The following is a 22,935-nucleotide window of genomic DNA, read 5'->3' as shown; positions in this document are numbered from 1 at the left end:
AGTGTAGGAAACATTTGACACTTTCAAATAAAATAGAACTTAAAATCATTGGGGTGTTTTCTTCTGGAATTGATCATCTGTGGCTGAGAAGCTGATGTTTATGTTCAGACTTGTTCGTTTAGAACTTAGTATTTCATGCTGCGTCCTCGGCTGCCTCTGGAAGGCTTCCTCAGTAACTAACGAATCAGAGTGTGTACGTCTGCATTGTTTTTGAAGTTTAAAACAATTTCCTTAGAAAACTGTCACCTATTTATGTGCTTCCATCACAGAAAACAAAGCAGCTCTTGGTAGTTAATGGCAGGTTGGTATAGGCTATTCCTTCGAATACTTTTGAGAAACTGTAAGATGTGTTTCAGGAAAGGGAACATTTGTCTAGTTTTGTTTTGTCTCCCAGTTTTGTTTCAGACAGTGGGGGTTCTAGTGATGGGTTGCTTTCCAGCCCAGGGTCCCACCACAGTTCAGAATCTCCTCCAGCACCTCCCTGCTGCCCTTTATTTTCAGCAGGAAAAACATTTCTCAGATACTTGGTCTTTTTTCCTAATTTTATAAACATTGGCACGTGAGTCAGTAATGTTAGGTAGGTTCTGGGAGCTTTTGGGCCTGGGCCTGTGCACCACGCCAAAATACGTTTCGTTCTGCCTCCCTGAGATCACTTGTTTGCAGCTTCTCGACTCCAGGCCTGGTGGTGGGGGGAGGCACCTCTAGAATGGAAGTGGAGGCCAGGCCCCGCCTGGGCTGAGCATTCAAACAGAAAGTACCTGTGGAAGGCCTCATGCGTCCGGCCCCTGCAGTGAGCGTGTTCGTGCGCACAAGGCAGACTGGGGATGGCGGCAGACCGTGGGTCTGAGAGCGCCCCTCACCCGTGTTGGCATGTGGTTCCGCACAGTGACCCGGGTCGTGCAGCTCTGGCTACCCGGGTCGTGCAGCTCTGGCTCGTCTGCAGATGTGTTCAAGCACTTTAAGAATGTAACAGAAAAGGGCGGTCCACCTGTGGGTCGAACCTACCCACCCTGCAGGTCCTTCTCCAGGGACCTGGGGCTGTCTCCAAAGCAGCACTTGAAGAAACGTGATCTGGATACAAGTGCAGAGGTCGGCCCGTGCGGAGGAGCTTGAGAAGATTTCTTCTCTTTAGGAGCCAATGGAAGGGTCCTTACTGACCGCCGTAAGGCTGGCGCGGTCTCACGGAGCCCTGGCAGCGCCGGGGTCCTGCCACGCTCACCGCTGGCCTGGACCTGCACACCCTCGGGCAGCCTCCGGCCTCCGCTCTGTGGCGTTTGTCCTGCCTGCCTCCTTCACTGTCTCCTCCCCTCTCCCTGGTGTAATGTTTTGTGAGTCAGCTTTTTTTGTTCTTTGCTTTTCGACCTTTGAAAATAAGACAGTGACAGTAGGAAACTAGAGAAGAGCCTACGGAGAAACGGCCATTCCCGTGGCGTCTGCGCTGCTCACCACGGGTTTCCCTGAGGCTCTCTTGCTCATTCGTACCCTGAGGTCCCCCAGCACAAGAGTGAATTTCTGACGCTCGTTTTCTCTCTCTTTAGGCGACGGCCCCAGTGATACAGGTAAGGGCTGGCCCCCAGCGAGTGTCGGTGTGACCTGTGCACACGTGTGCCGACACGGACATGCTCAGATTCATGTCTCAGACGTGTCGGCGAAACATGTCCTAACCACACCAACTTAAGATTTAATGTGCATGTTTTATGTGTCAAAAAATACACTTCAGGATTTCTTTCTAAAGCATAAAGTGTTTCTTCAGTATTCAAATTTTGATGGATTGTCACTGTTCCTAAAGTATAAAGCCCTTTTACTTTAAACAGTGGGGTCAGCTTACTTGTCTTAGTAGTCTGGACTTGTTAGTTACTGACTAAATCTTTTTACCAAAGCGAAGGAGACTTTGTTCAGAGTATAGGCATAATATGGCACATACCCAAAGTAGAAAATTTTTTAAATGCAGAAAAACATGAAGAAGAAAACGGAAAGCTCAGGGAGACGTCCTAGAGCCCCGTGTGTGGGCCTGTGGGTGTTAGCGGTAGCCCTGTCCTCTGTTAGCTACATGTTTACCCAGGAGGGCCTTGCGTGTGGCGATGCCATTCACCAGAGTGCCTGTCGCTGGTCACTCCTGACGGGAGCCTCCTGGCACGTGTCCCGGGCCTTCCCCAGAGCTAGATACCGAGGGCCTGTCTTCGTTGAATGATGGATGAGAAGCCCATTTATACTCGCAGTTCCTTAGTTACTGTCTTCCCCATGTGTGTCCTCGGTTTGTGTTCCTTCCTTTGCAAACTGCTGACTGGGTGCTGTCCCCACAGAAGGAGAGGTGGGGCCTGTCGGCCAGGAGAAGTCACAGGTGCCCGAGAATGGCCCCGAGGTCCCCGCTGAGCTCCTGTCTGGCGCCAGGTCCGTGCCCCCCCCCCGCTGACATGCCCCTGTCTACCTCCCACAATTCACGGGATGCTTGAGCTTAATTCTGAGGACATATTTGTACAAAGAAGGCAAAACCGTGTCTTTATTTAGTCGTCCTGTACCTGGGTGGTAACCACCTACATGTAGACCGTTTTAGAGATTATGGGGAACTCATGATTACGGCTAAATCACATCATGTTTTGATTACTGGTAGATGTTATTTTCGTACCTTAGAATTGATGAAAAAATGAGATTAAAAGATGGGTTCTCTGAGGTTAGGGGCATGTCCTTTATATTCTGCAGGAATGTGTAGCCTAGCAGGTGGGCGGTGGCTGGAGTCAGTGCTGACTGACCTGGGTTTTTGTCCACTTTGAGACACGGGAGTGTTTACACCCTGTTTGGGTTGCACTGTCTGTGTTTAGGAGGGTTCCTCGGCCTGGGAGTGCCCGGCCAGCGCCGCCCAGGGTGAAGCGACAAGACAGCGCGGAGGTGTTGACTGCGGACAGGTGAGGCGCGCCCTAACGGGAGGACCAGGGGCCTCTCCTGGTGTGCGGGACTGGGGCTGGGGACTGAGGGTGAATGGGGATCCGGCATGAACTGGGGGTGGGGGGAGCTGATGGGGCCCCGAAAACTTGCTGTTGAGGAAGAAGAAAGACCAGGTTAGACCCTCCCCTGAAACCACACACGGCCTCACATTTCAGATCAGTGAGAGAGACTCGGACACTCGCCCATGTACAGTTAAACCTGTAAAATGCGTGGGGAGATGTCGGGGTGCGTTTCTGTGACTTCTGGATAGAGGATTTCTGAGCATAAAAACGAGGAAAAAAGATTTCAAGGCTTAGTTGCGTATAAATTAAAAACCAAAGGTTGTGAGCAGGTCGTAACCCGTGTGAAGACAGCCCCACCCGGGCTGTTGTGAGTTCACACCTGCCTGTGGATGCCGTGGGAGACACACGGTGCAGGAGTCCACAGGCTGGTCGGGTTTAGATGGAACCGGAGGTCGGACTTGGAGACGTGGGTGTAGACAGTGACTTGGGTTTTGTTGCAAACAGACAAAGCAGCAAAGGGGTGGGTGGTGAGGGCGGGAAGGAGGGCAGGCCCGGGAAGTTGCTGGACGAGCGAGCGTGTTTCTGGGTGACAAGGTGAGTGGTGGGGCCCGCACGGTGACACGGAGAGGCAGGCTGGGGTGCTGGAGCAGAGCCCGAGTGGGCGGGGGACGTGGGAGCGAGCTCTCTGCCGCTGCGTTCTCCTCGCTTCCCTTCCCCAGGAGGAGCTGGGGGGGCATGAAGCGGCCTCCACGCGAGGGGGCTGGCGGGGAGGGTCTCTCTAGGGGCCACCCCACTCCCGGGATGTTACGGGCGTTGGGGCCGTGTCTGGAGATGTTTATAGCGGCATCATGACGGGGGAGGACGGGGGAAGTTCTTGTCATCCAGTTGGGGTTTTGGGACCAGGGATAGTGCTAAGCCCCCCACACTGGACAGGCAGCCCCCAAAGAGCAATAGGCCCGTGGTGAACTCCCACGTAAGCTCACGCAGAGCTCCTGTGCGGCGGTGGGTGAAACCGTCACCGCCCTGAGATTTCTAATTTAATCTGATTTGTTCGTGTTCAGGGCAGGGAGTGGTCAGACCGTCTCCAACGTGATCGTGGACTCGCAGAACTCTGACCACGAAGATGACGACCAGTTTGTGGTGGAGGCTGCGCCCCAGCTCTCGGAGGTGCCGGAGCTCGAAGTGGTTAGTTGCCGGACGGGCGCCTTGTGATTACACCTCCCCCAGCACCTAATTTGTGCAGATGGAACTTGCCTCTGACCTTCAGTTAGTGTCCTGCCCCCTGATTTCCTCATCCCTCCGATGAGATCCACGCGGCGGAGTTTTGGGGATTCAGCCAACGCGAGTCTCCTTTTCTCTCCTGCCGCTCAGGTCCGCGCGGTGGAGCTGGAAGGAGACGAGGAGCACGGTGAGCGCCGGGCGGGCGGGCGGCTGGGCCCGTTTGGTCTGGAGTCCGAGCAGCAGCTGGGGGGCTCCATGGGCGTGGGTCCCTCCGAGGTCCGTGCTTTTTATTGTGGGAGACGATGGACGCTGCTCCCATCCTTAGGGAGCCCTGGGGGTCAGCTGTGAGCCGCTTCGTAGGTGACTCTTTGCCGTATTCAGATGGTTACGCTGCAGTTGCGTGACCTCCGAGGTTAGTCCCGGATCCATAGTTCTGTCCTGTGTTCTGCTCTCTTCCCAAACAGTGTCTCCTTTATCTCACGTGTCTGTGAAAGCAGAGAGCGGGCTGTGACCCCGTCCCGCCCCACGGCTCCCAGCGAGGTCACCTCCTCTAAGGGCACATCCCATTAGGGATGCACAACCAACAACTCTCTTTTAAAGTCATGAAATAATTGTGAGGTGTGCTTGCCAGTTTGATCCTGCCGAGGCCATTCATTTCATCTTTGTCTCAGTGTTTAGGCACTAACATTTGGATTTTGTTTAATTTATGTAAAATATTCACATTTCCAACGCCAAATGTACTGCACGGTGCAGTCCCCTGCCCCGCCTGCAGCTCCCTCCCTACAGGCAACGGGGCTTATCCTTGCGCTTGAGATGCAGGCAGACGGGTGTGTCAGTGCCCGCGCTGTCCGTCTTCTGTTTCACCCGGCGACATGTGTTGCGTTCTGTCCACGGCAGTGTTGCCTGTGTCCCCTCCACCACATGGACGGACCCTTGTTTCTTCAGCTCGTTTTTTTTTTTTTAATATATCTTTATTGATTTCAGAGAGAGGAAAGGAGAGGGAGGGAGAGAGAGAGAAACATCAATGATGAGAGAGTCATTGATCGGCCGCCTCCTGCACGCCCCCACTGGGGATCGAGCCCGCAACCCAGGCATGTGCCCCGACAGGGACTCAAACCCCAATCGCCTGGATCCTGGGTCGACCGTCAACCGCTGAGCCACGCCCGGCCGGGCTTCAGCCCATTTCTTAATCACACACATCTGAGTTTTCATGTGATATTTATCCCCTGGGGGATTTTTTTTTTTTAAGAAGTTGAAGATTGTTGCCCCAATATAAAAGAAGTATTAGTACTTAGAAGCTTCTTAGAAGCAATTCAGAACTACCCTCTGTTTATATTCATTTTGAATGTTAATCTACATTTTTTCTTAATTTTTGGAAATAGAAGGAAAAGTCTATTTTATTTCTAAAGATTTTTTTCTCCTTTCATGGAGCTGATTTCTTTGAAACACTGAAATTGTAGAGTTAGTTTCTGCCAGCAGCCGCTGTGTCGGTCAGTTGCAGGCTCTTTATCAAATAAAGGCTGTTTGAAGCCGCTTTCAGTGGAGGAGATGAGTGAGGACCTGCTCGTCTTGCCACTCCTGTGCCCTTTCAGAGTAGAGTAGCTTCAAAGGGCAGAGAAATTGGAGCATAAAGCCGCTGCTTTTCCACAGGGGGACTCGTCAAAAAAATCCTGGAGACCAAAAAAGACTATGAGAAGCTGCAGCTGCCACCCAAACCTGGAGAGAAGGTACTAGAATGTCTTCTATAAACATCAGCATCTTAGAGCCTGTTTCACACGTTTCCTTTAAAAACTGGAAGCACCTTTCAAGTGTGGTGATGACCAGTAATGCCTGCTTTTTGTGAGAGGTCCCACCCTCGGTGGGGAGGAAGGACACTTCGAGGCTCTTGCAGTGTGATTCACTTCCCCGACCTGTTTCAGCCCTGCCCCGGGGGCTTGGCAGTCAAGGCCAGAGGCCTGCTCTGCCTGACTTGGCGGCCCTCCCTGACCTGCCTCGGCCTTCCCTTCTCCGTTGTGCAGTCGGAGCTGCCACTGGCTCTGGCCGATTGCGGAATGAGAGGCCCGGGGTGTTTTCAAGTCTGGCTTTTAAATACGGGCTCTTTGCATCTGGTTTCCCAGTGGTCTTTCCTACAGTGTGCAGTGTGGTTTGCTGGGACCCATGGCCTCATGCCCACCAGTACCCTTTAGGCATGTGACCCTGGGGTGAATACCTGCAGGCCAGGGCTGTGCCTCGAATGTCACAGCTAGGTTTCTGTTAGAGTCATTTTAAACAACAACAATAAACTTTTATTATGTATGTTGCTTTTTTTTAACAGAAAGCAATTTCTTGGATAGTTAGTTTTATCAACAGCCAGCAATAGCTGATGAGGAGAACTGTGCAGTGAGAGTAACACTAGGGGGAGCCGCTGAAACACTCGTGGGAGGATCAAGTTGCCGAGGCTTCACTTGGCACCGACCGCTCCTTGCTCCTTGGTAGGAGGCTGCCTCTCTGTCCCGCTGTATGCAGCTGTGGAACTTTAATCCGTCAGGTCTTTCCCAGGCCAGGCATTGTCCTGCCGTCCCCTGCTGTGTCTGCAGCCCAGTGGTGGGTTTGCCTCCAGGCGGGGACTGCAGTGACCTTCAGAGCCTGGTGTGGTCGGCCTTCTAGTCTGTGCTTCCACTTTGAGTTTCCTCATGGCTGAGGGTCCTTCTGTCACTCTCAGTGCTGTTAGAGGCCTGATGTGGTGGCTGCCCTCTTCTCTCAAACTGGTCCTTTCTGTCCCTATTACCAAGTCAGCGTCAGCTTCTTAAGTGGGTACATTTTGTTTTCTCGGTTCCTTTTTAGTTTCTTTTGGTAATATTCAAATCAGGACTAAGTTGACCTGTGAGTGAAGGAAAGACCTAGAGCAGTCGTGGCTTCCGCGCCGTACAAGTGCTTTAGCTCACGGGTCAGAGCCTGGAGTGGCAGTGGCCCGGGCGACTTCTGCCTCTTTCTCCAGACCCCCATGCCGCAGGGCACCTCCTTCAGGACTGCGTTGCAGCCAGAAGGAAGGAGGAAAGGGGAGGTAGGGGAAGGGCGCACCCCTTCTCTCTCAGGCTGTTTTTGGGAGCCGTGCACACCACTTCCGCTTTCATCATGTTGGCCACATCTTGGTCACGGAGGGAACCATGAAGTGAAATTTTTATTGCAGGCATCAGTTTGTTTGGCTAACAGTCAACAGTTCCATTAACACAGACTAAAACCTGCCAGGTTTCCTCGCCGCCTGGCACGGTCCAAAATGATAATTGCAAGGCTCACGGGTAAGTGGAGGTGGCCGCCTGCCTGGCTGGGGCTGAGGGTTTCTGGAACCAGTGTGGCCGCCACATGTGGGCTGTGCTCGGTGGCGACAGCCCCGTAGGTCAGGAATGGATCGTCTCATTGGATCGTGGTTTACAGTCACGGGGGACGGAGACCCTTGCAGATACTTTATGATTTAAAATGTACCTACAGTTACAGTTTTCCTTCCTCCTAGACATGTCTTGTCCTGGAATGAGACTCTTGGGAAACTGCTGAAGTGGGCCCTTCCTGGCAGGGGCCGGCTCTGGTTTTGTTGACTCGCTTTGGGGCTGTCACGTCGCTGGTGGTCGCTCTTTATTTTTCTTTTTATTCTTTCTATCCTCTTGTGTAAAACTCAGCTCATTGGTGTTTACCTTTTATCATTTAAAAAATTAATATATTTAAGGTTATACATTTCTTTTAACATACTTTATCCTTGAATTTTAAGTTCCTTGAATAGTAAACATTAATAGTATTTGAATTTCTTGAATTTTAATGAGTCCTTTCTTTTAACCGTGGAGGCTGCTGAGCCTGTTCTTTAGCTTTTAAATATGAGGGTTTTAAAAAGTTGTTTTAATCCTCCCAAGGACTTGTTCACTAGAGAGAGGGGAGGGGGAGAGACAGAGACATGGGTGTGAGAGAGAAGCATACACGCCTCCTGAGCTGGGGTCAGACCCGCAACCTTCGGGTGTCCGGGATGGTGCTCCAACCGACCGAGCCACGCGGCCAGGGCGAAAAGCCCTTCTGTTGACAGTTCCTAACACAGTCGCACATGCAGAGACTACGGTCTGCAGGATTCTGTTACCTGGACTTGGGCCTTTCTTCGCGCCTGCTTGTGGTCGGTGTTTGTAAGAGCTGCTGAGAGCTTGCAGAGCCGCTCTGCCTTCGGTACCTCGGCCCGGCTTCAGTGCACCGGTTCACTTCCTGGGGTGACTGTAATGCACTCAACACCCATGCGCTGTAGCTGCCTGTTATTATTGATTTATACAAATTAATTATAGTATTAGTTGGGTATCTTCTATCTCATTTAAAAATTCAAATACTAGCCCTGGCCGGTGTGGCTCAGCGGCTAGAGTGTTGGCCCTCACACCAAAGGGTCTTGGGTTCGATTTCCGTCAAGGACACGTACCGGGGTGCAGGTTTGCTCCCCAGCCCTGTTCAGGACCCATGTAGGAGGAAGCCAATCAATGTGTCTCTCTCACATGAATGTTTCTCCCTCTCTCTCTCCATCCCTCCCTCCCGTCCACTCTCTCAAAAAATCAATGGAAAAAATATCCTCTGGTGAGCATTCACAACAACACTAGATGTTTTCCCTGCTTTTCACATGTTACAGTGCGCCCTTAGTCTTGGTGCTGTCAGCTTTTTCTGCAGGGAGCCTTTTTTTCCAATGCTGAGGAAATGCATGTTTGTAATCTGGGCATCTCCCCAGAGCGCCTTTGGAATCGCATGGGAAGGAAGCCACCTCGCAGTGTCGAGTGCTGAACACCACGCAGAACAAGCGTGTGCGTGAGGCTGCCGTGGGCAGGTCCTTCCCTCTCCCGGCCCGTTTGCCCTCTTCAGGAGGAGACACTGAACTTCGTGAGCCGTAATACTAGCTCGTGACAGCATGTTCTTCCTTCAGATTTATGAAGTGTTTGAAAAACAACCAGAAAAGCACTTTTATTAGTGTTTCTTATACTTTAAAAGTACTTGTTTTTTAACTTTGTAAATGAAGATGCTTTGGATCATCACCAGTGATTTCAGAGGTCTCGCTCGCTCGGGCTGCGTGCAGACTGCTCTCCCCTGCCTTCTCAGTCTCTCTTTCCCTTCAGGTGCTTTTCATGCTGTCTGTTCTGATTGAGTATAAATTTCAGATATTCTTTTTGTTTAAATTCTTTATTTTGAAATAGACTCTCTCCAAGTATTTCCTTTTGTAGGTTTCTTTCTCTTTCCATTTATTTCCAGTTTCTGTGACTTGACTCCTCACCTTCTCGGAGGTGTAAACGGTGCATTTCGGGGGTGCCGCTGGTCCCGCTTCTCTTCAGATGGGAGCGAGCGTCTGAGTGCTGGGGAGCCGCACGGTGTGTCCCACTGCCCCTCCCCGGAAAGTTGTCATGGGGGCCTTTAGTGGCTAGAGTCAGCAGAGCCTGGGGGCTGTTTTCAGGAAGCGTCTGCTGGGGAACTAGAGCTATCGTGTGTTTGAACATTCCTGGTGGGTAAAACGATCTTATCATGAGCATGCCAGATTTCAATTATAATAATTAGTACATGGCAAATAGCAGCTAAATTCTTATGAAAGTCGGGGATTTCAGTCTTACTCTCTCATTTTGTTGATTTAAAAGGATCTTTAAATTATTTCTTTAAAAAACTTTTAAAAATTGATTTGAGAGAGAGAGGGACACTAATTTGTTGTTCCACTTATTTGTGCTTCATTGGCTGGTTCTTGTATGCGCCCTGACCGGGGATCAAACCCACAACCTTGGCGTATGGGGACAGTGCTCTAACCAACCAAGCCACCCCCCAGGGCTGAATGACTTCTTATTTTGGTAGTTAGATGGTGCAGTTTCAACACAAATACTTTAACCCTGTTAGAAAAATTCTGTTCAGATTCCTCTGTCACTGAGTTCTGCACCTGATGGAAGTGATTTTAGTTTGGGTGTTTGTGATCCTGGTGTTGGAGTAAAAGGGGGCAAATGCTACAAGGTTTCTGCACTGGTGAGACTAGTAGCTGACCTGGGGAACTGCTGGTTGATTTTGATCCTAAAGAGTTATTTTTATTTTTTTAGGAAATACGGTGATAGTTTTATGTTCCCAAGTGATGCAGTATATTCCAGTACACACAGGCTGGGGATTTCAGGCTTGGGATATAAAATTGTCACCACCAAATTATCAACAGTGTCACTTAAACATATTTGCATACATACACCATGGATGTATTATAGACCATGACCACAGTCTGGAAGCCATCAAATTCACTGCGTGTGTGTGTGAACCCTGTGAGGACAGTGGTGAGTAAATGGGCCTCCTGTGTACAGACAAAGGTCGTGGTGTGGGCGGAATGTCAGAGCGCTTTAACCTGGAAAAATACACATGACTTACGGAACTTGGATTATAAAAATGGGATTAGCTGTAGTCTTACAAACATTTCCAAATTGAATGGTTATCTTTGATGTAATATGTTTATTCAGGGAATGCTAATGTGATAAAGATCTTATTTTTACTCAAAACTTCAACTTAAAATTCATATAGTATTTATGAATTTTTAATTTTTTAATTTTTTTTAAACATATCTTTATTGATTTCAGACAGAGGAAGGGAGAGGGAGAGAGAGAGATAGAAACATCAATGATGAGAGTCATTGATTGGCTGCAGCCCACAACCCGGGCATGTGCCCTAACTGGGAATCGAACCCTGATCGCCTGGATCCTAGGTCGACGCTAAACTGCTGAGCCACGCCCAACTGGGCAGTATTTATGAATTTTTTAAAAATTGAGAGAGTGAGCCATTAGAGAGAATCATTGATTGCTTGCCTCCTGCACGCAGCCTGGCCAGGGATTGAACCAGCCACCTTTTGGTTACGGGATGGTGCTCCAACCAACTGAGCCAGGGTGCTTAAGTTTTTTTCTTCACTTACTGTGAGGTGTCCTGATGACTGAGCTCTTAACTTTAATATAGCAGATTTCTCAGTCTGACCTATTATCATCAGCACTTTTTGTACCTTAGTTTAAAAACCTTCTCTGTTCTAAGGTCAAAAAGATCTTATTCTTTTTAAAAATTAAAGTTTTTTTTGGACTGTCAAGTCCTTAATCCACCTGGAGTTCATTTTTCTGTCCTGTGAGGTGGAGGTTATTTTTTTTCACATGGACAACCAGTTTCTCCCCCTTTCCACACTGATTTGCCATGTCTGGGGCTCTTTTTGGATTCACTGCACCAGGGGTCACCACACTTTTTCTAGAAAGGGCCGGGTAGTCAGGACTTCCAGCCGTGAGAGCCCACTCAGTGCTGGACAGCAGGCTGATGAACGAGCATGCCTGGGCTCCAACAAAACTTCACGTATGGGTGCTGAAACATGAATTTTATAGAACTTCCATGCGTGTCCCTAAATATTTTCTTTACATACTGTTTTTAACTATTTAAAGATAGCGCACAGGCTACATACAACCAGAGGTGGTTGTCCAGCCCCGCAGGCTGCGGGCTGTCTCCCTGGCCCGGTGACGCCACCTGCTTTAACTCCTGCAGCTCCCGCAGGCCCCGCGGCTGGCAGCTGGGCAGGCCCCGCGACAGGCTCACTGGGCGAGCGCCGCGGAGGCTGGCCTGGGGTTATGGGAGCTTGGAGACTGGCCCTCGAGGTGTGGTGTGTCCGAGAGGCTGCGCGCCTGGTTACGCTGTATCTCCAGAGCCGGTCCTGCTGTTGTAACACCGCGCCGTGCAGTGTTCTCTGCAGGAGGTCAAGGGCCTTACCCGGGGTGGGTGAGCGGCGGAGTTGGCGTCATGCCCAGGCGGTCGGCCCAGGCCGCTCCTTCCCCTGAGCTTCACCCTCGTTCATGTCACCCCAAGTCGCAGCCTTCATCGCCTCCTTCCCAGTCCCCTTGCTTCCCTTTTACTGCCTGATTGCTCTGGCCGCCTGGTTCCCTCACTGTTCTTAATGGGAACGCTTCTGGAATTTAGCCTTTTGTGATGTTTGTTGTGGCAAACAGATGGAGAAAGTACAGTTTCCCCCCAGTGTGGGGCCTTATCATGAATGAGTTAAATTTTATTAAATGCTTTTTTTGCAGTGATTGACATGATTCTGTTAAATGACATTTATAGCTTTTCTAATATTAAACTGGTCTTACATTCCTAGAATAAAACCAGCATTGTGATGGGATATGACCTTTCTCTCTGTCCACTGTTTGATTCTAGTTGCTAATTTGTATTTTCCCATTTATAGTCATGGGTGACCTGGGCCTGTGATTTTCTGTGATCCTGGTCTTGTCTGAGCGCCAGGCTAAGAATGAAGGGGGCGTGGCTCGGCAGTTGAGTGTCGACCTAGGATCCAGGAGATCCCGGTTCGATTCCCGGTCAGGGCACGTGCCCTGGTTGCAGGCTAGATCCCTGGTGGGGGACGTGCAGGAGGCAGCCCATCAATGACTCTCATTGTTGATATTTCTCTCTCTCTCTCCCTCTCTCTCTCTGAAATCAATAAAGACATATTAAAAAAAAAAATGAAGGGTGCACTCTTTTCTCTAAAATAGGTGTAGATAGAGTGATGTTGTGTCTTGACAACGGGCAGGACTTACCTATAAAACTGTCTGAGCATGATGTTTCTTTGGTGGAAAAAATCAAAACTACTGCTTTTATTTTTGTAGTAATTAGGGGAGTATTCAGGCTTTCTGTTTCTTCTCGAGTCAGTTCCAGTTATCAATGTCTTTAAAAATTTTCAAGTTTATTGTCTTGATAGAATTCTTTTAAACATCAGCTCTATTTATAGTTTAGCTTCATTCTCTTTTTATTCGTTATACTACTTATTGTGCTTTTTCTCTTTTAAAAAATTGGTTTTTCCAGAAATTTATCATCTTAAACCACCAACTTTTGGCTTTGTTGATTTTCTCTCTTGTATCTTTGTTTTTCTTTCACTGATATCTCCAGTTTTTAAAAAGTGTGCTTTTACTCTGTTTATTCTGGACGACCAAGTCGAGTCGGGGATTGCTAAAGCGTGCGTTTCATCACGTAATTAACAGCGGAGGGCAGGTACCCGGGACTGGCAGCTGTTCCCTCTGACACAGATACAGTCTCATCGGTTCCTTTCCCGGCTTCTCCCTCACTGTGCTGCCACATCCAGTGAGTCGGCTGTTTCCATTAAAAAAATTCAAGTCAGGTGCAGCGTCTGCTAAACGTGGCACGTTTACCTTACATTTAACCAAAAAAATTATTCTCGAACCAAATCACCAGGAAGGGTGTTGTCTCGTAAGAGTCAGTGGCGTATGTACAACTCAGCGTCCACTGCGATGGGAACTCATTGGGAACCAGAGGGGAAAGGCGCTCGGGACCGGAGAGCAAGGCTGCCCCGAGCGGGCAGCTCCGACTTCCACCAGATTCAGGGGCGGCGGGGAGCGCGGCCCTGCCGAGGTGTCCTGGAGGGTCCAGCCCGTGCCAGAGAGGTGGGGTTTGGTTCTGAAGGAGAGACAGGGTCACCGTACCTGAAGATGACAACAGTCGTCAAGCAAATCAGCCCCCAAAGTTAAAACTTAGAAACAAATGTCTCAGTTGGCCGTGGCAGCTAAGTAGACAAAGGTCCATATTTTCCTCCATGCCAGCAGTCAGCAGGGGAAACGGTCCCTGCAGGACTGGAGACCAGCGTGACTTCCCTGGCCATGTGCTTTTAACAGGACACTTCTAGGAACCAGATCGAGAAGCCAAGGAATTTTACCAAGAAATAGAAAAGGTCTGGAAAAAATCAAGACGCTGTGTTCCTGGATGGGAAACTCAATATTGTAGAGATGTCATTTCTCCGAAATTAACTTATAAATGTAATGTAATTCTCATTAATATTCAATGGAGGTTTTGGAACTTGTTAAAGAATATTCTGAAGTTCATCTGGAAGATAAATATATGAGAATAGCCTTTCACAAAAATGTTTGAAAGGACCAGTCTCAGGCCAGTAATGTCACATTCTTAACTTACTTTCATCACTTCAGCTAGAGAAGGGGGCGCTTTAGCTGAGAATTGAGTTCTGCGTTTCCCTGCTTCCTGCTTATTTTGTTAATGTTAGTTATGACCAGTTTTCTCTGTGAACAGGTGATAAATTATTTCCATTTTTCAGGTCAGTGGGAAAGGACTTTCTGAACGTTGTCTTCTCTGTTCTGTGCACCAACCTCTGCTTCAGCCACAGGGCCCCTGGTCTCACGCCTCCCTACGCTTCCCCCACCCAGCCTTCCGAGACAGCCCCTCGGTCCTTTGCAAGGACAGTACTATGTTCAGGAGTAGCTGACCTTCAGTGACCTGCACCCGCTGCTAGCAGGCCCCTTGTCTGCCTTCTTCTCGGGGAGCAGCTCACCAGTCGGTTATTCGTAGTTGTGCGCGATGTGATAAGTAGAGCAGCAGCTGACATTGGCAGCACTGCCTGGACTCAGCACCTGCACACGTCACTTTAGTCCTCACAGTAGTAGTCTATGAGACAGGTGTTTTCCCCATTTCCCAGGTCAGGAAACGGAGGCACAAAAGGTATCTTGTCCCAGATGGTAAGTGACAGAGGTCGGACGTCACCCCAGGTTCGTCCGGCCCCAGTGTGAGCAGTGAGGCTGCATGAGGCGCAGCTGCTCACAGCTGCCTTCCAGGAGCCTCTCGTGCGAGTTTCTGTCTGGAGTTGCTTTGTGCACAGGCTGGGTCACCTAGGTGTTTGCTGTGGCCGTGCACATTCCGACCTTAACCGCAGTTTCTCTGTGGCCAGGGCCTGGCTCAGTGCTTACTGCCTGCACCTGTCACACTGTGGAGGGGCCACAGGACTCATTGTTCTCTCAGGTGCATAGAAATACGACACCGCTTCACTCTCCTGTCGTATAGTTGTCACTTGGGTTCGCCTTTTGGAAACTGACACTGTCCCAGTGTGGGAGGCAAGCGTGTCCTTTGACCCTGCAGTGCCCCTTCCCGTGACATGTTCATGCCTGTGTCCTGGGACGTGAGTGGATCATTCAGAGCTGCATGGTTTGTAAGAGCCCAGGCAGAGAAGTGATGCATGTGTCCGTCGGCCGTAGGGAGGAGGGATAGATAAATCATGGTGTAGTTCATTCTTCTTAACAAGATCGTGTCCGTGGTGTGGGCGCCAGCCCGGTTTATTAACTCACCTCTGCAAGGGCGCCTGGGCAGTCTGCAGTTTTTGGCTGCTCTGAGCAAAGCCCCTACAGACATTCGTGCGCAGACTTGTGTGTGAACCTCAGCCTTCCTTTCTCTGGGGTAGACATAACTGCTGGGCCGTGTGCTGGTTGCACGGTTTGGTTTTAAAGAAACAGCCAGCCCGGCCGGGCGTGGCTCGGCGGTTGAGCGTCGACCTAGGATCCAGGCGATTGGGGTTCAATTCCCGGTCAGGGCACATGCCCGGGTTGTGCGGGCTAGGCAGCCAATCAATGACTCTCTCATCATTGATGTTTCTCTCTTTCTCTCCCTTCTTTCCTCTCTCTGAAATCAATAAAGATATATTTTAAAAAAACAGCAGCAGCCAACTGTTTCCAGAGCAGCTGCGCCACTTACATGCCCACCAGCCACACGAGGGACCAGGTTCTCTGCATCACCAGCACCTGGTGGTGTCACTGCTCTTTGTTTTGGCCACTCTGAGAGGTGTGGTTTTAATTTGCAATTTCCGAATAGCTAATGATGTTGAGCATCTTGTCATGGGCTTACCTGCTACCAGTGTATCCTCTTTGGTGAAATATCTGTTCATGTGTTTTGTCCATTTCCTGATTGGATAGCTTGCTTTTGTGCTGTTGAGTTTTGAGAATTGCACGTTCCAGATGCTGGTCCTTTCAGACACATGGTTTGAAAATATGACCTGTCCTCTTTCACCTGTCTGTTGCATAACAAAGGTTTTCGCTTTCACGGAGTCCACGTTACCAGTTTCTCCGAGCTTGGGTGTCGATTCGGAGAACTCTGCCTGGCCCTGGATCCCAGAGATTGTCTCCTGAGGTTGACAGTTTTCATTTTCTCTGAAAGCCCACAGTCCACTGTGAGCTGGGTTTTGTGTGAGGCCCGAGACTGTGGTCCAGGCTCTTTCTCCGCTGGCCGTCCTGGGTGCCGAGTGCTGAAAGCCCCTGCTCCCTGTGGAATTGCCTCGGTACTTGGTCAGACATCAGCGGGCACATCTTGAGGCCCTGTCTGGGTTCTCTGTCCTGCCCCAGGGGTGTGTGTCTTGCCCACGCCGCCCTGTCCTGTGGCTGGAGCTGGGCGGTGGGTTCTGAACCGGGCAGCCGACTCCCCCTCCTCCGGGTCAGCTTCCTCTAAGTGCTGCAGCCCGGTGCTCCTCCGTCCCCGGCGCCGGGCCGTTCCCGCCGGCAGGCTCCTTTCCTCCCTCCCCGGAGCTGCGGGGAGGTGGTGCCGGAGACGCGGCTCAGGGCCCGTCGCCGCCTTTAGGAAAACCCTGCCCCGCAGCGTCTGCAGCCGGGCTCTGGTCAGCTGGCTGGTAAAGTCCCACCATCTGGAAATGGGCCTGGGGGCCTCCCGGGGGACCCCGCCCCTGAGAAGGGCCCCGGCCCTGCGCACCCGCCTCGCAGTGCCCCTGCCCTCGGCGCCGCCCCCGCGCCCCTGCCTCCCGCCCGGGGACAGGACGTTTCTCGCGTGTTCCCCGCCCACGCAGAAGCCCCTGGCCGTGGAGCCCGCGTGGAAGAAGGAGAAGGACGTCGTCTCCAAGGAGATAGAGAAGCTGCGCGCGTCCATCCAGACGCTGTGCCGGAGCGCGCTGCCCCTGGGCAAGATCATGGACTACCTGCAGGAGGACGCGGACGCCATGCGCCTGGAGCTGCAGCTCTGGCGGCGCGAGAACCAGCAGCACGCCGAGGCCCTGCGCGCAGAGCAGAGGTGGGGGCGTGGCCGGGGCGTGGCCAGGGAGGTGGGCGGGACAGGGGCGTGGTCAGGGCGAGGGGTGGGCGTGGCCAGTGGAGTGGGCGTGGTCAGGGAGGGTGGGCGGGGACGGGCAGGGGCGTGGTTGGGGCGCCCCAAGTCTGCGGGCTTCTGGGCGCCGCCGGCCGTCTTGGTTCCTCACTGCCCTCGGAGGGCGCATTTCTTCGTAGCAGCTGGGAAAGATTTGGCACTCAATGTTCATACACAAAACAGTTAAGACATTAAAAAATACAGGGATCTCTGCAGTTTGGACACCATGTTCATGTGTTTTACCAAAATCCCCAAAGTTTTATAACTTTATATTCAAAAGTATTTTAATTTTTTTACTCTAAGAGAAATGCTGGTGAACCCATTTTGAAATTGCCACTGTAAAAGAAACGTAATAGTCACAAAAAAGATTTTAGAGAAATGTTTTGATATTCTATATTTATAATCAGGGAGTCGACGATGCAGGTAACTATATCGCTGTTGTTTTTGCCCTGGCCCGTGTGCCTCAGTAGTTAGAGCATCAATTCCTGTCAAGGGCACACACCTGGTTGCAGGTTCGATTCCCCACCCGGTGGGGGTGCGTGTGGAGGCATCAATGTTTCTCTCTCCCCCTCCCTCCCTCCCTCTCTCCCATTTTCTCTCAATGGAAGAAAGAGATATTAGCCCCCTTTGTATACATTTCTTGTTCTGCTTCGCTTTTGGTTGTTGCAGGACGTGAAAATCAGTGGTTTCCCCAGCGTGAGGTTTCTGTCCCTTTATGTCATTATGGTCCATATTTATATTTTTACCCATTTCCTTTGGATGAAATAAGCATTTTAATTAATTAAGAAGCAAATCTAAAAGGAAACCAGATGCTTACGAGCTGCTGGTTGTGTTTCTGTCAGCATCACAGACGGTGCTGTGGAGCCCTTGAAGGCGGAGCTGGCAGAGCTGGAGCAGCTGATCAGAGACCAGCAGGACAAGATCTGCGCGGTGAAGGCCAGCGTCCTGAGAAACGAGGAGAAGCTCCAGAGGATGGTGTACGGTATCAGCCTGAGCGCCAGGAGGTGAGGCTCCAGCCCGGAGACCAGAAGTCATCTTCAGCTTGAAAATAAAGAAGGTAGAACATCACTGCTCGTTAACTCTCAGTTTGCAAAGCAAATGAACAGTGTACGATGTTGCCCGACTAATTTTCAGAGCTTTTAAAGCTGTAGGCACCTCCAGTGTGTAAAAAGACCGCGTCTCCCACCTTCCTGGGGCTACCTGTGTGCCGGTTATAAGCGGCTCTCCCAAACCCTGTGTGGGAAGTCTCTCTGCAGCCTGGTGTGTCCACAGCAGCCTGTGGAGCTCAGCTCCGTGCTTGAGGTCTCTAGCTGGAGTGCTGCCGACACCCAGGTGACAGGTCGTGGGCTCGGTTTGTGGGGCTGGTGACTCTACAGCCAGCACGGGGTGAAGGATGGCTGGGCCTTCTGAGGCACTTTATACATGGAGTGGGGCCTGGATGGGATGGATCGTATTTTTAGTTCACTTGCACTTGAAAAGGGTTCATTCAGCCTGTATCTTTATAAAGGTACATGTGAGCTTTTTTAACTGCTTTATAATTATATATAGACTACTTTATGTAATTTTCTTTTTGGTCCCTGTTATCTTTTGCTTGTGTTTCTAACCTGTAAAGTTCCTAAATTTAAGAAGGAGATTTCAGTGTGGCCTTATGACACTGCCTAGACATGAGCTTGTCCCCGGCCATCCCCTCTACAGCCTTGGCCCTGCTCTTCCCCCTGGGTGCCTGCGCAGCTCTGCAGGGGCCTCACTCTCCCAGGCCCACGCCCCTGGCCCTTGGCCCCATGCCCCATGCCTCATGCCTTCCCTTCACATGGATGTGCACCTGTGCCCCCCAGAGACAGGCAGTTTAGGGGAACCTGAGAGAAGAAGACATAACAATTTACAAAATTATTTTTATGTTACCTTGGGGGGGGTATTTTTTAAAGCAAAGATTTTTTAAAAACATGGTTTATATTTCATTTTTCAGTTACACATAATACCATCCACGTCTTCAAGTTTGTATGTAAAGGGTTTTGCAGTTTGGAGCTGTGCTTACCGGTCCTGATACTTCTAGATGCCGCATTTATTATGAACTCCAAGGAGTGCCATTTAGTGTTGGAATCGCCTGAGGAAGTTTGTTCCTCTGAGGGTGAGCACAAACGGCACAGTCTGGTTTCTCTTAGTGTAATTTTCAAAATAAATCTTTTACTAAGGCAGTTTTATGATTTTCTAAGCTGAATCAGTTCAAGATCAGATTACTAACAACGACCATTTTGAAACATTGGTCTCTTTCTCCTTCTAAAGTGCACTGTAAGATCCTGTTTGGTCCGATTGTACTAAGTACTTTACTGGAGGAGGGAGGCATCTTAGTGAACTGGGTCCTTCACATACGTATGATCTGCTTTCCACTGAGTCAAATGACAGCCACACTCCGAACAGCCCTGTTTTGCTTCAAGTTAAGATGTCTGATTTTTATGAATTTGTATATATGACTGGAATTTTTGTGTTGCAAAAAATTACATACATTGTATATGGATAAAATTTTGTATGAAGTAGTCTATCAAATTGTATCATAAAATTTATTTTTTCTTTTATATACAAATCATTAAAAATAATTACATTTTTCTATAAGTATATGGGTTGTGCAAATCAGTTCACACCTGGATGAAATTTATAAGCATTTGGTTTTTTTATTTTTGAATGTGCATTTTGTTTTTCTTCGAAGAAAGTTCAGGGAAATTTATCTTTTTGTTCATATTGTGACACTGGCTCCTTTTCTGTATAAATTGAGGTTTTATAGAGGCATTTATCAAATTTTAAGGTCATTTGTAAAGTTTTAGAAAGTCTCTGAGCGTGATTATTACTGCATCTTATAGACGAATGAAATCCTGGTGTTATTTATTATTTTGATAAAATACACAAATGAGGTTATTAAATATTTTCTCTACTTTGGTTTATAAGTTTTCAGGAAGCACTAGAGTCAAACTTCAGAAATTTTAGTTTAAAAGTTGAGTCGACACTAATTTATATTCAAAGGAAATGAGTAAATGTTAGGAAAATTCAAGCTTTCTGTTTTGGTATTTACACTTTTTCTTTTTAATAAAAAACCTAAAAAATAATGATTGACATCTAAGAAGAGATGACGTCACCAGTGACACATTGCAGGTTAGGATTCAGGGACTGGAGCTCCTCAGTGCCCTGAGATGTTGCTGCGCTTCTCCTCTGAGCCGCCCCGACCTGGCTGCAGGTTTCTCTGTGAAGGAAAAGCCGGCCCAGCGCTTCCCCGGCTCTGGAGTAATAGTCGATGTCAGTGGTCCTGGCTCAGGATGGCCGGTTTGCTGGAGCCTCCGCAGAATGGTCTGCAAAATGAGGCCTGGGCACAAGGTCAGGAGCCCAGGCGCTCACCAGAAGGGGAGAGGTTCCGCGCAGCAGGACTGGCTCCAGGCTCTGGGACCTTCCACCACACCCAGAGGCGCAGAGAGCAGACCTCCCTGGTCATCTGGCCCCCACGGAGCCCACCCCCAGGAGCTCAGAGGTGGGCTGTGTTTGCCTCTGTCCTATGACACACTCTATTAATAAAAAGGCTTTTGTGTTTTCCTAATGGGTCTTGGGGAAGTAGAGCATTTATAAGCCTGCAGCTGGGCGGAAGTGTTTTAATAAAGGGAGGTTGGGAAGGACTCTTTTAATTCAGTAAGAGAAAAGAAATTTAAAAGGCTTTTTAAACTATAAAACAAGTATTTAAGTCATTTAGACCTGAGTCCCAAATTTTAATTCTCAGCTCCTTAAACCAAGTGAGTCTGTCTTTCTGGTGAGAAAGTGGGGTTCAGAAGGTCCTGGATCTCAGGGAGGCCAGGTCTGTCCTTGAGTGAGAGCAAAGTGTGCTCCCCCTCCCGGGTCCCTGCCACCATGTCCTGAGCCGCCAGCACTGCGAACCCCTCGGCTGTGAGGCCACTGTCACTGCTGCCAGCCAGCGAGTCGAGTCAGCTAGGGGACAGTCGGCCTGCATAGCAGTTCCCAGCTGTGATTACCAGTTAAGTGCTCAGACCTGTGTTCACCGCACACTCAGATGTCCTGCTCTGTCCTGCGAGAGCCTCCCAGCACCGCCACCCGTAGGTGATGCCGCAAACCTGAGACACGGGTTTGCCGTTTAAATTCTCTGTCCACTCAGGCATTTTGCTGGATAGCAGCTGGCGGGTGTGGGCTCATTTCTCCGTAGACACTGGTGTGAACACTGTGCTGCAGTGTCCATTGTCCCCTCTGCTGGGACAGGCAGGCACATGTTCGACTGGCCTGCTGGCCACTGCATGGGGATCGAGCTTCCAGGTTGGGGCTCGGCCTCCTGGGTGGTGGCCCCGACACGAGAGCCGCCTGCCGGGGATTTGTGGTTTCGGAGGCAGGCCCGGTTCCCACAGAGCTGGCGGGCGGGTGGGTGGCAGTCCTGGGAAGCATTTGCTTTGTTTTCCAAAAAGCGTAGAAACCCTCTGACTGGGTCGGTGTGAAGCCAGTACCACCCTGCAGGGAAGGTGCCCACCCTGCTCAGAGGATGGACAGATGGGCCAGGCAGATGCCAGCCTCCCCGGGCCTCAGGCTGTGACCTGGTCTAAAGCCACAGTGACCAGAGAAGTGGGGTGCAGGCAAGGATGGGTGTGCCCTAGAACAGGAGGCGCAGGTGAGAAAGTGAAGGACACCTCGACACGAGACTAGACTCCAGTGGTGACAGCGTGGTCCCTGTGGCCAATTCTGTTGGGGGACCCTCAGCTGCCCCTGCTGGGGAGATGGAGAAGGGTTGCCCAGGAGGGTGGGTGAGGGCAGGGCTGGAGACCCCACAGAGCTGAGGCAGGGCTGGGCTCCAGACCACACCATGGGGGGTGCAGGGCACATGGGAGGGTGCACATCTCAGGGACACAAGCAGACCTTTCTCCCCCAGATTAATCTGAAAATTGAATAAAAAAAATCTGAACCCAACTGGTGTAGCTCAGCAGTTGAGCATCGACCTATGAACCAGGAGATCATGGTTCTGAAATCAATAAAAACATTGTAAAAAATCTGAGATTATTGAGGAAATTTAAGCTATTATCCTATAAAGCTATAGTAATGAAAACAAAGTGGTTCTGGTATTGAACAATGTAAATTAATCAATGAAATAGCACAGGAACCCAGCCAGATACCAGATCTGAGAAGGTCGCCTCTGCCGAGTGCAGCCTTTCAAAGCAGAAGAGTTTCAGACTGTTCTCCAGACAAGCGCAGGAACATGTGGTTATCTCTGTGGCAAACACATCACATACAGAAACAACTTCCCAACGTTGAAGAGTTTAAAACACGAGAATACTAGAAAGCAATCAGAGAACATTTTATGTTTATGACATTTATAAATGCTTATTCATGACAAGCTGTTTACACTTCTGTTACTTACAATAGTTCTGTGAGGCAGTGTAATATGTGGGAACAAAGCGCCTAGAAGAGGACATGATGGGTGCTCAATACATGTTAGGGTGCAGAGCCTGGAAACTGAAAAAGATGGGGTTTTCCGAAGCCGTAGATGAAAAAGAATGAACATTTGGCTTTATAAAAATCAGAAAATGTTTGCCTGGCCGGGTAGCTCCGTCCGTCAGAGCATCGTCCAGATACACCAAGGCTGTGGGTTTGGTCCCTGGTCAGGACACATACAAGAATCAACCAACGATGCATAAATCTGTCTAAAATCAATCAATAAAAATTTAAAATAGCCAAGGAAAAATTAACAAGCAAGTGGCACACTGAAGTATTGGCAACATCTGTAACGAAGTTACTATTCCTGAGACAAAGACTTAATGAGAAAGCGCAGCCCCGCGGACACACAAGACCAGCGTCCCGCCTCCAGCGAGGACAGCGGGCGGGGCGCGGGGCCCCTGAGGAGGGC

The 22,935-nt window shown here is 49.9% G+C and overlaps 1 protein-coding gene across 2 annotated transcripts in view; it reads left to right on the top strand.

Annotated features, from left to right (window-relative positions):
* TRAF3IP1 (TRAF3 interacting protein 1) overlaps nucleotides 1-20,635 on the top strand; it is a 33,077-nt gene extending 12,442 nt beyond the window's left edge. Inside the window, exons 8-15 of one of the 2 annotated variants that reach the window (XM_081142333.1) lie at nucleotides 1,539-1,559; nucleotides 2,304-2,391; nucleotides 2,820-2,903; nucleotides 4,007-4,130; nucleotides 4,317-4,353; nucleotides 5,817-5,893; nucleotides 16,765-16,985; nucleotides 17,900-20,635. In XM_081142333.1, coding sequence (XP_080998459.1) covers nucleotides 1,539-1,559; nucleotides 2,304-2,391; nucleotides 2,820-2,903; nucleotides 4,007-4,130; nucleotides 4,317-4,353; nucleotides 5,817-5,893; nucleotides 16,765-16,985; nucleotides 17,900-18,065 — 818 coding nt within the window. In that variant the 3' untranslated portion in view covers nucleotides 18,066-20,635. The remainder of the gene's footprint in view (nucleotides 1-1,538; nucleotides 1,560-2,303; nucleotides 2,392-2,819; nucleotides 2,904-4,006; nucleotides 4,131-4,316; nucleotides 4,354-5,816; nucleotides 5,894-16,764; nucleotides 16,986-17,899) is intronic. The other variant, XM_081142332.1, reaches the window with a different exon arrangement.
* Nucleotides 20,636-22,935: the final 2,300 nt, after the last annotated feature.

Source organism: Miniopterus schreibersii, assembly GCF_964146895.1.
Source record: "Miniopterus schreibersii genome assembly, chromosome: 7".
NCBI lineage: Eukaryota > Metazoa > Chordata > Mammalia > Chiroptera > Miniopteridae > Miniopterus > Miniopterus schreibersii.
The sequence above is the reverse complement of the archived record's forward strand: the minus strand, read 5'-3'. Positions and strand labels throughout refer to the sequence as shown.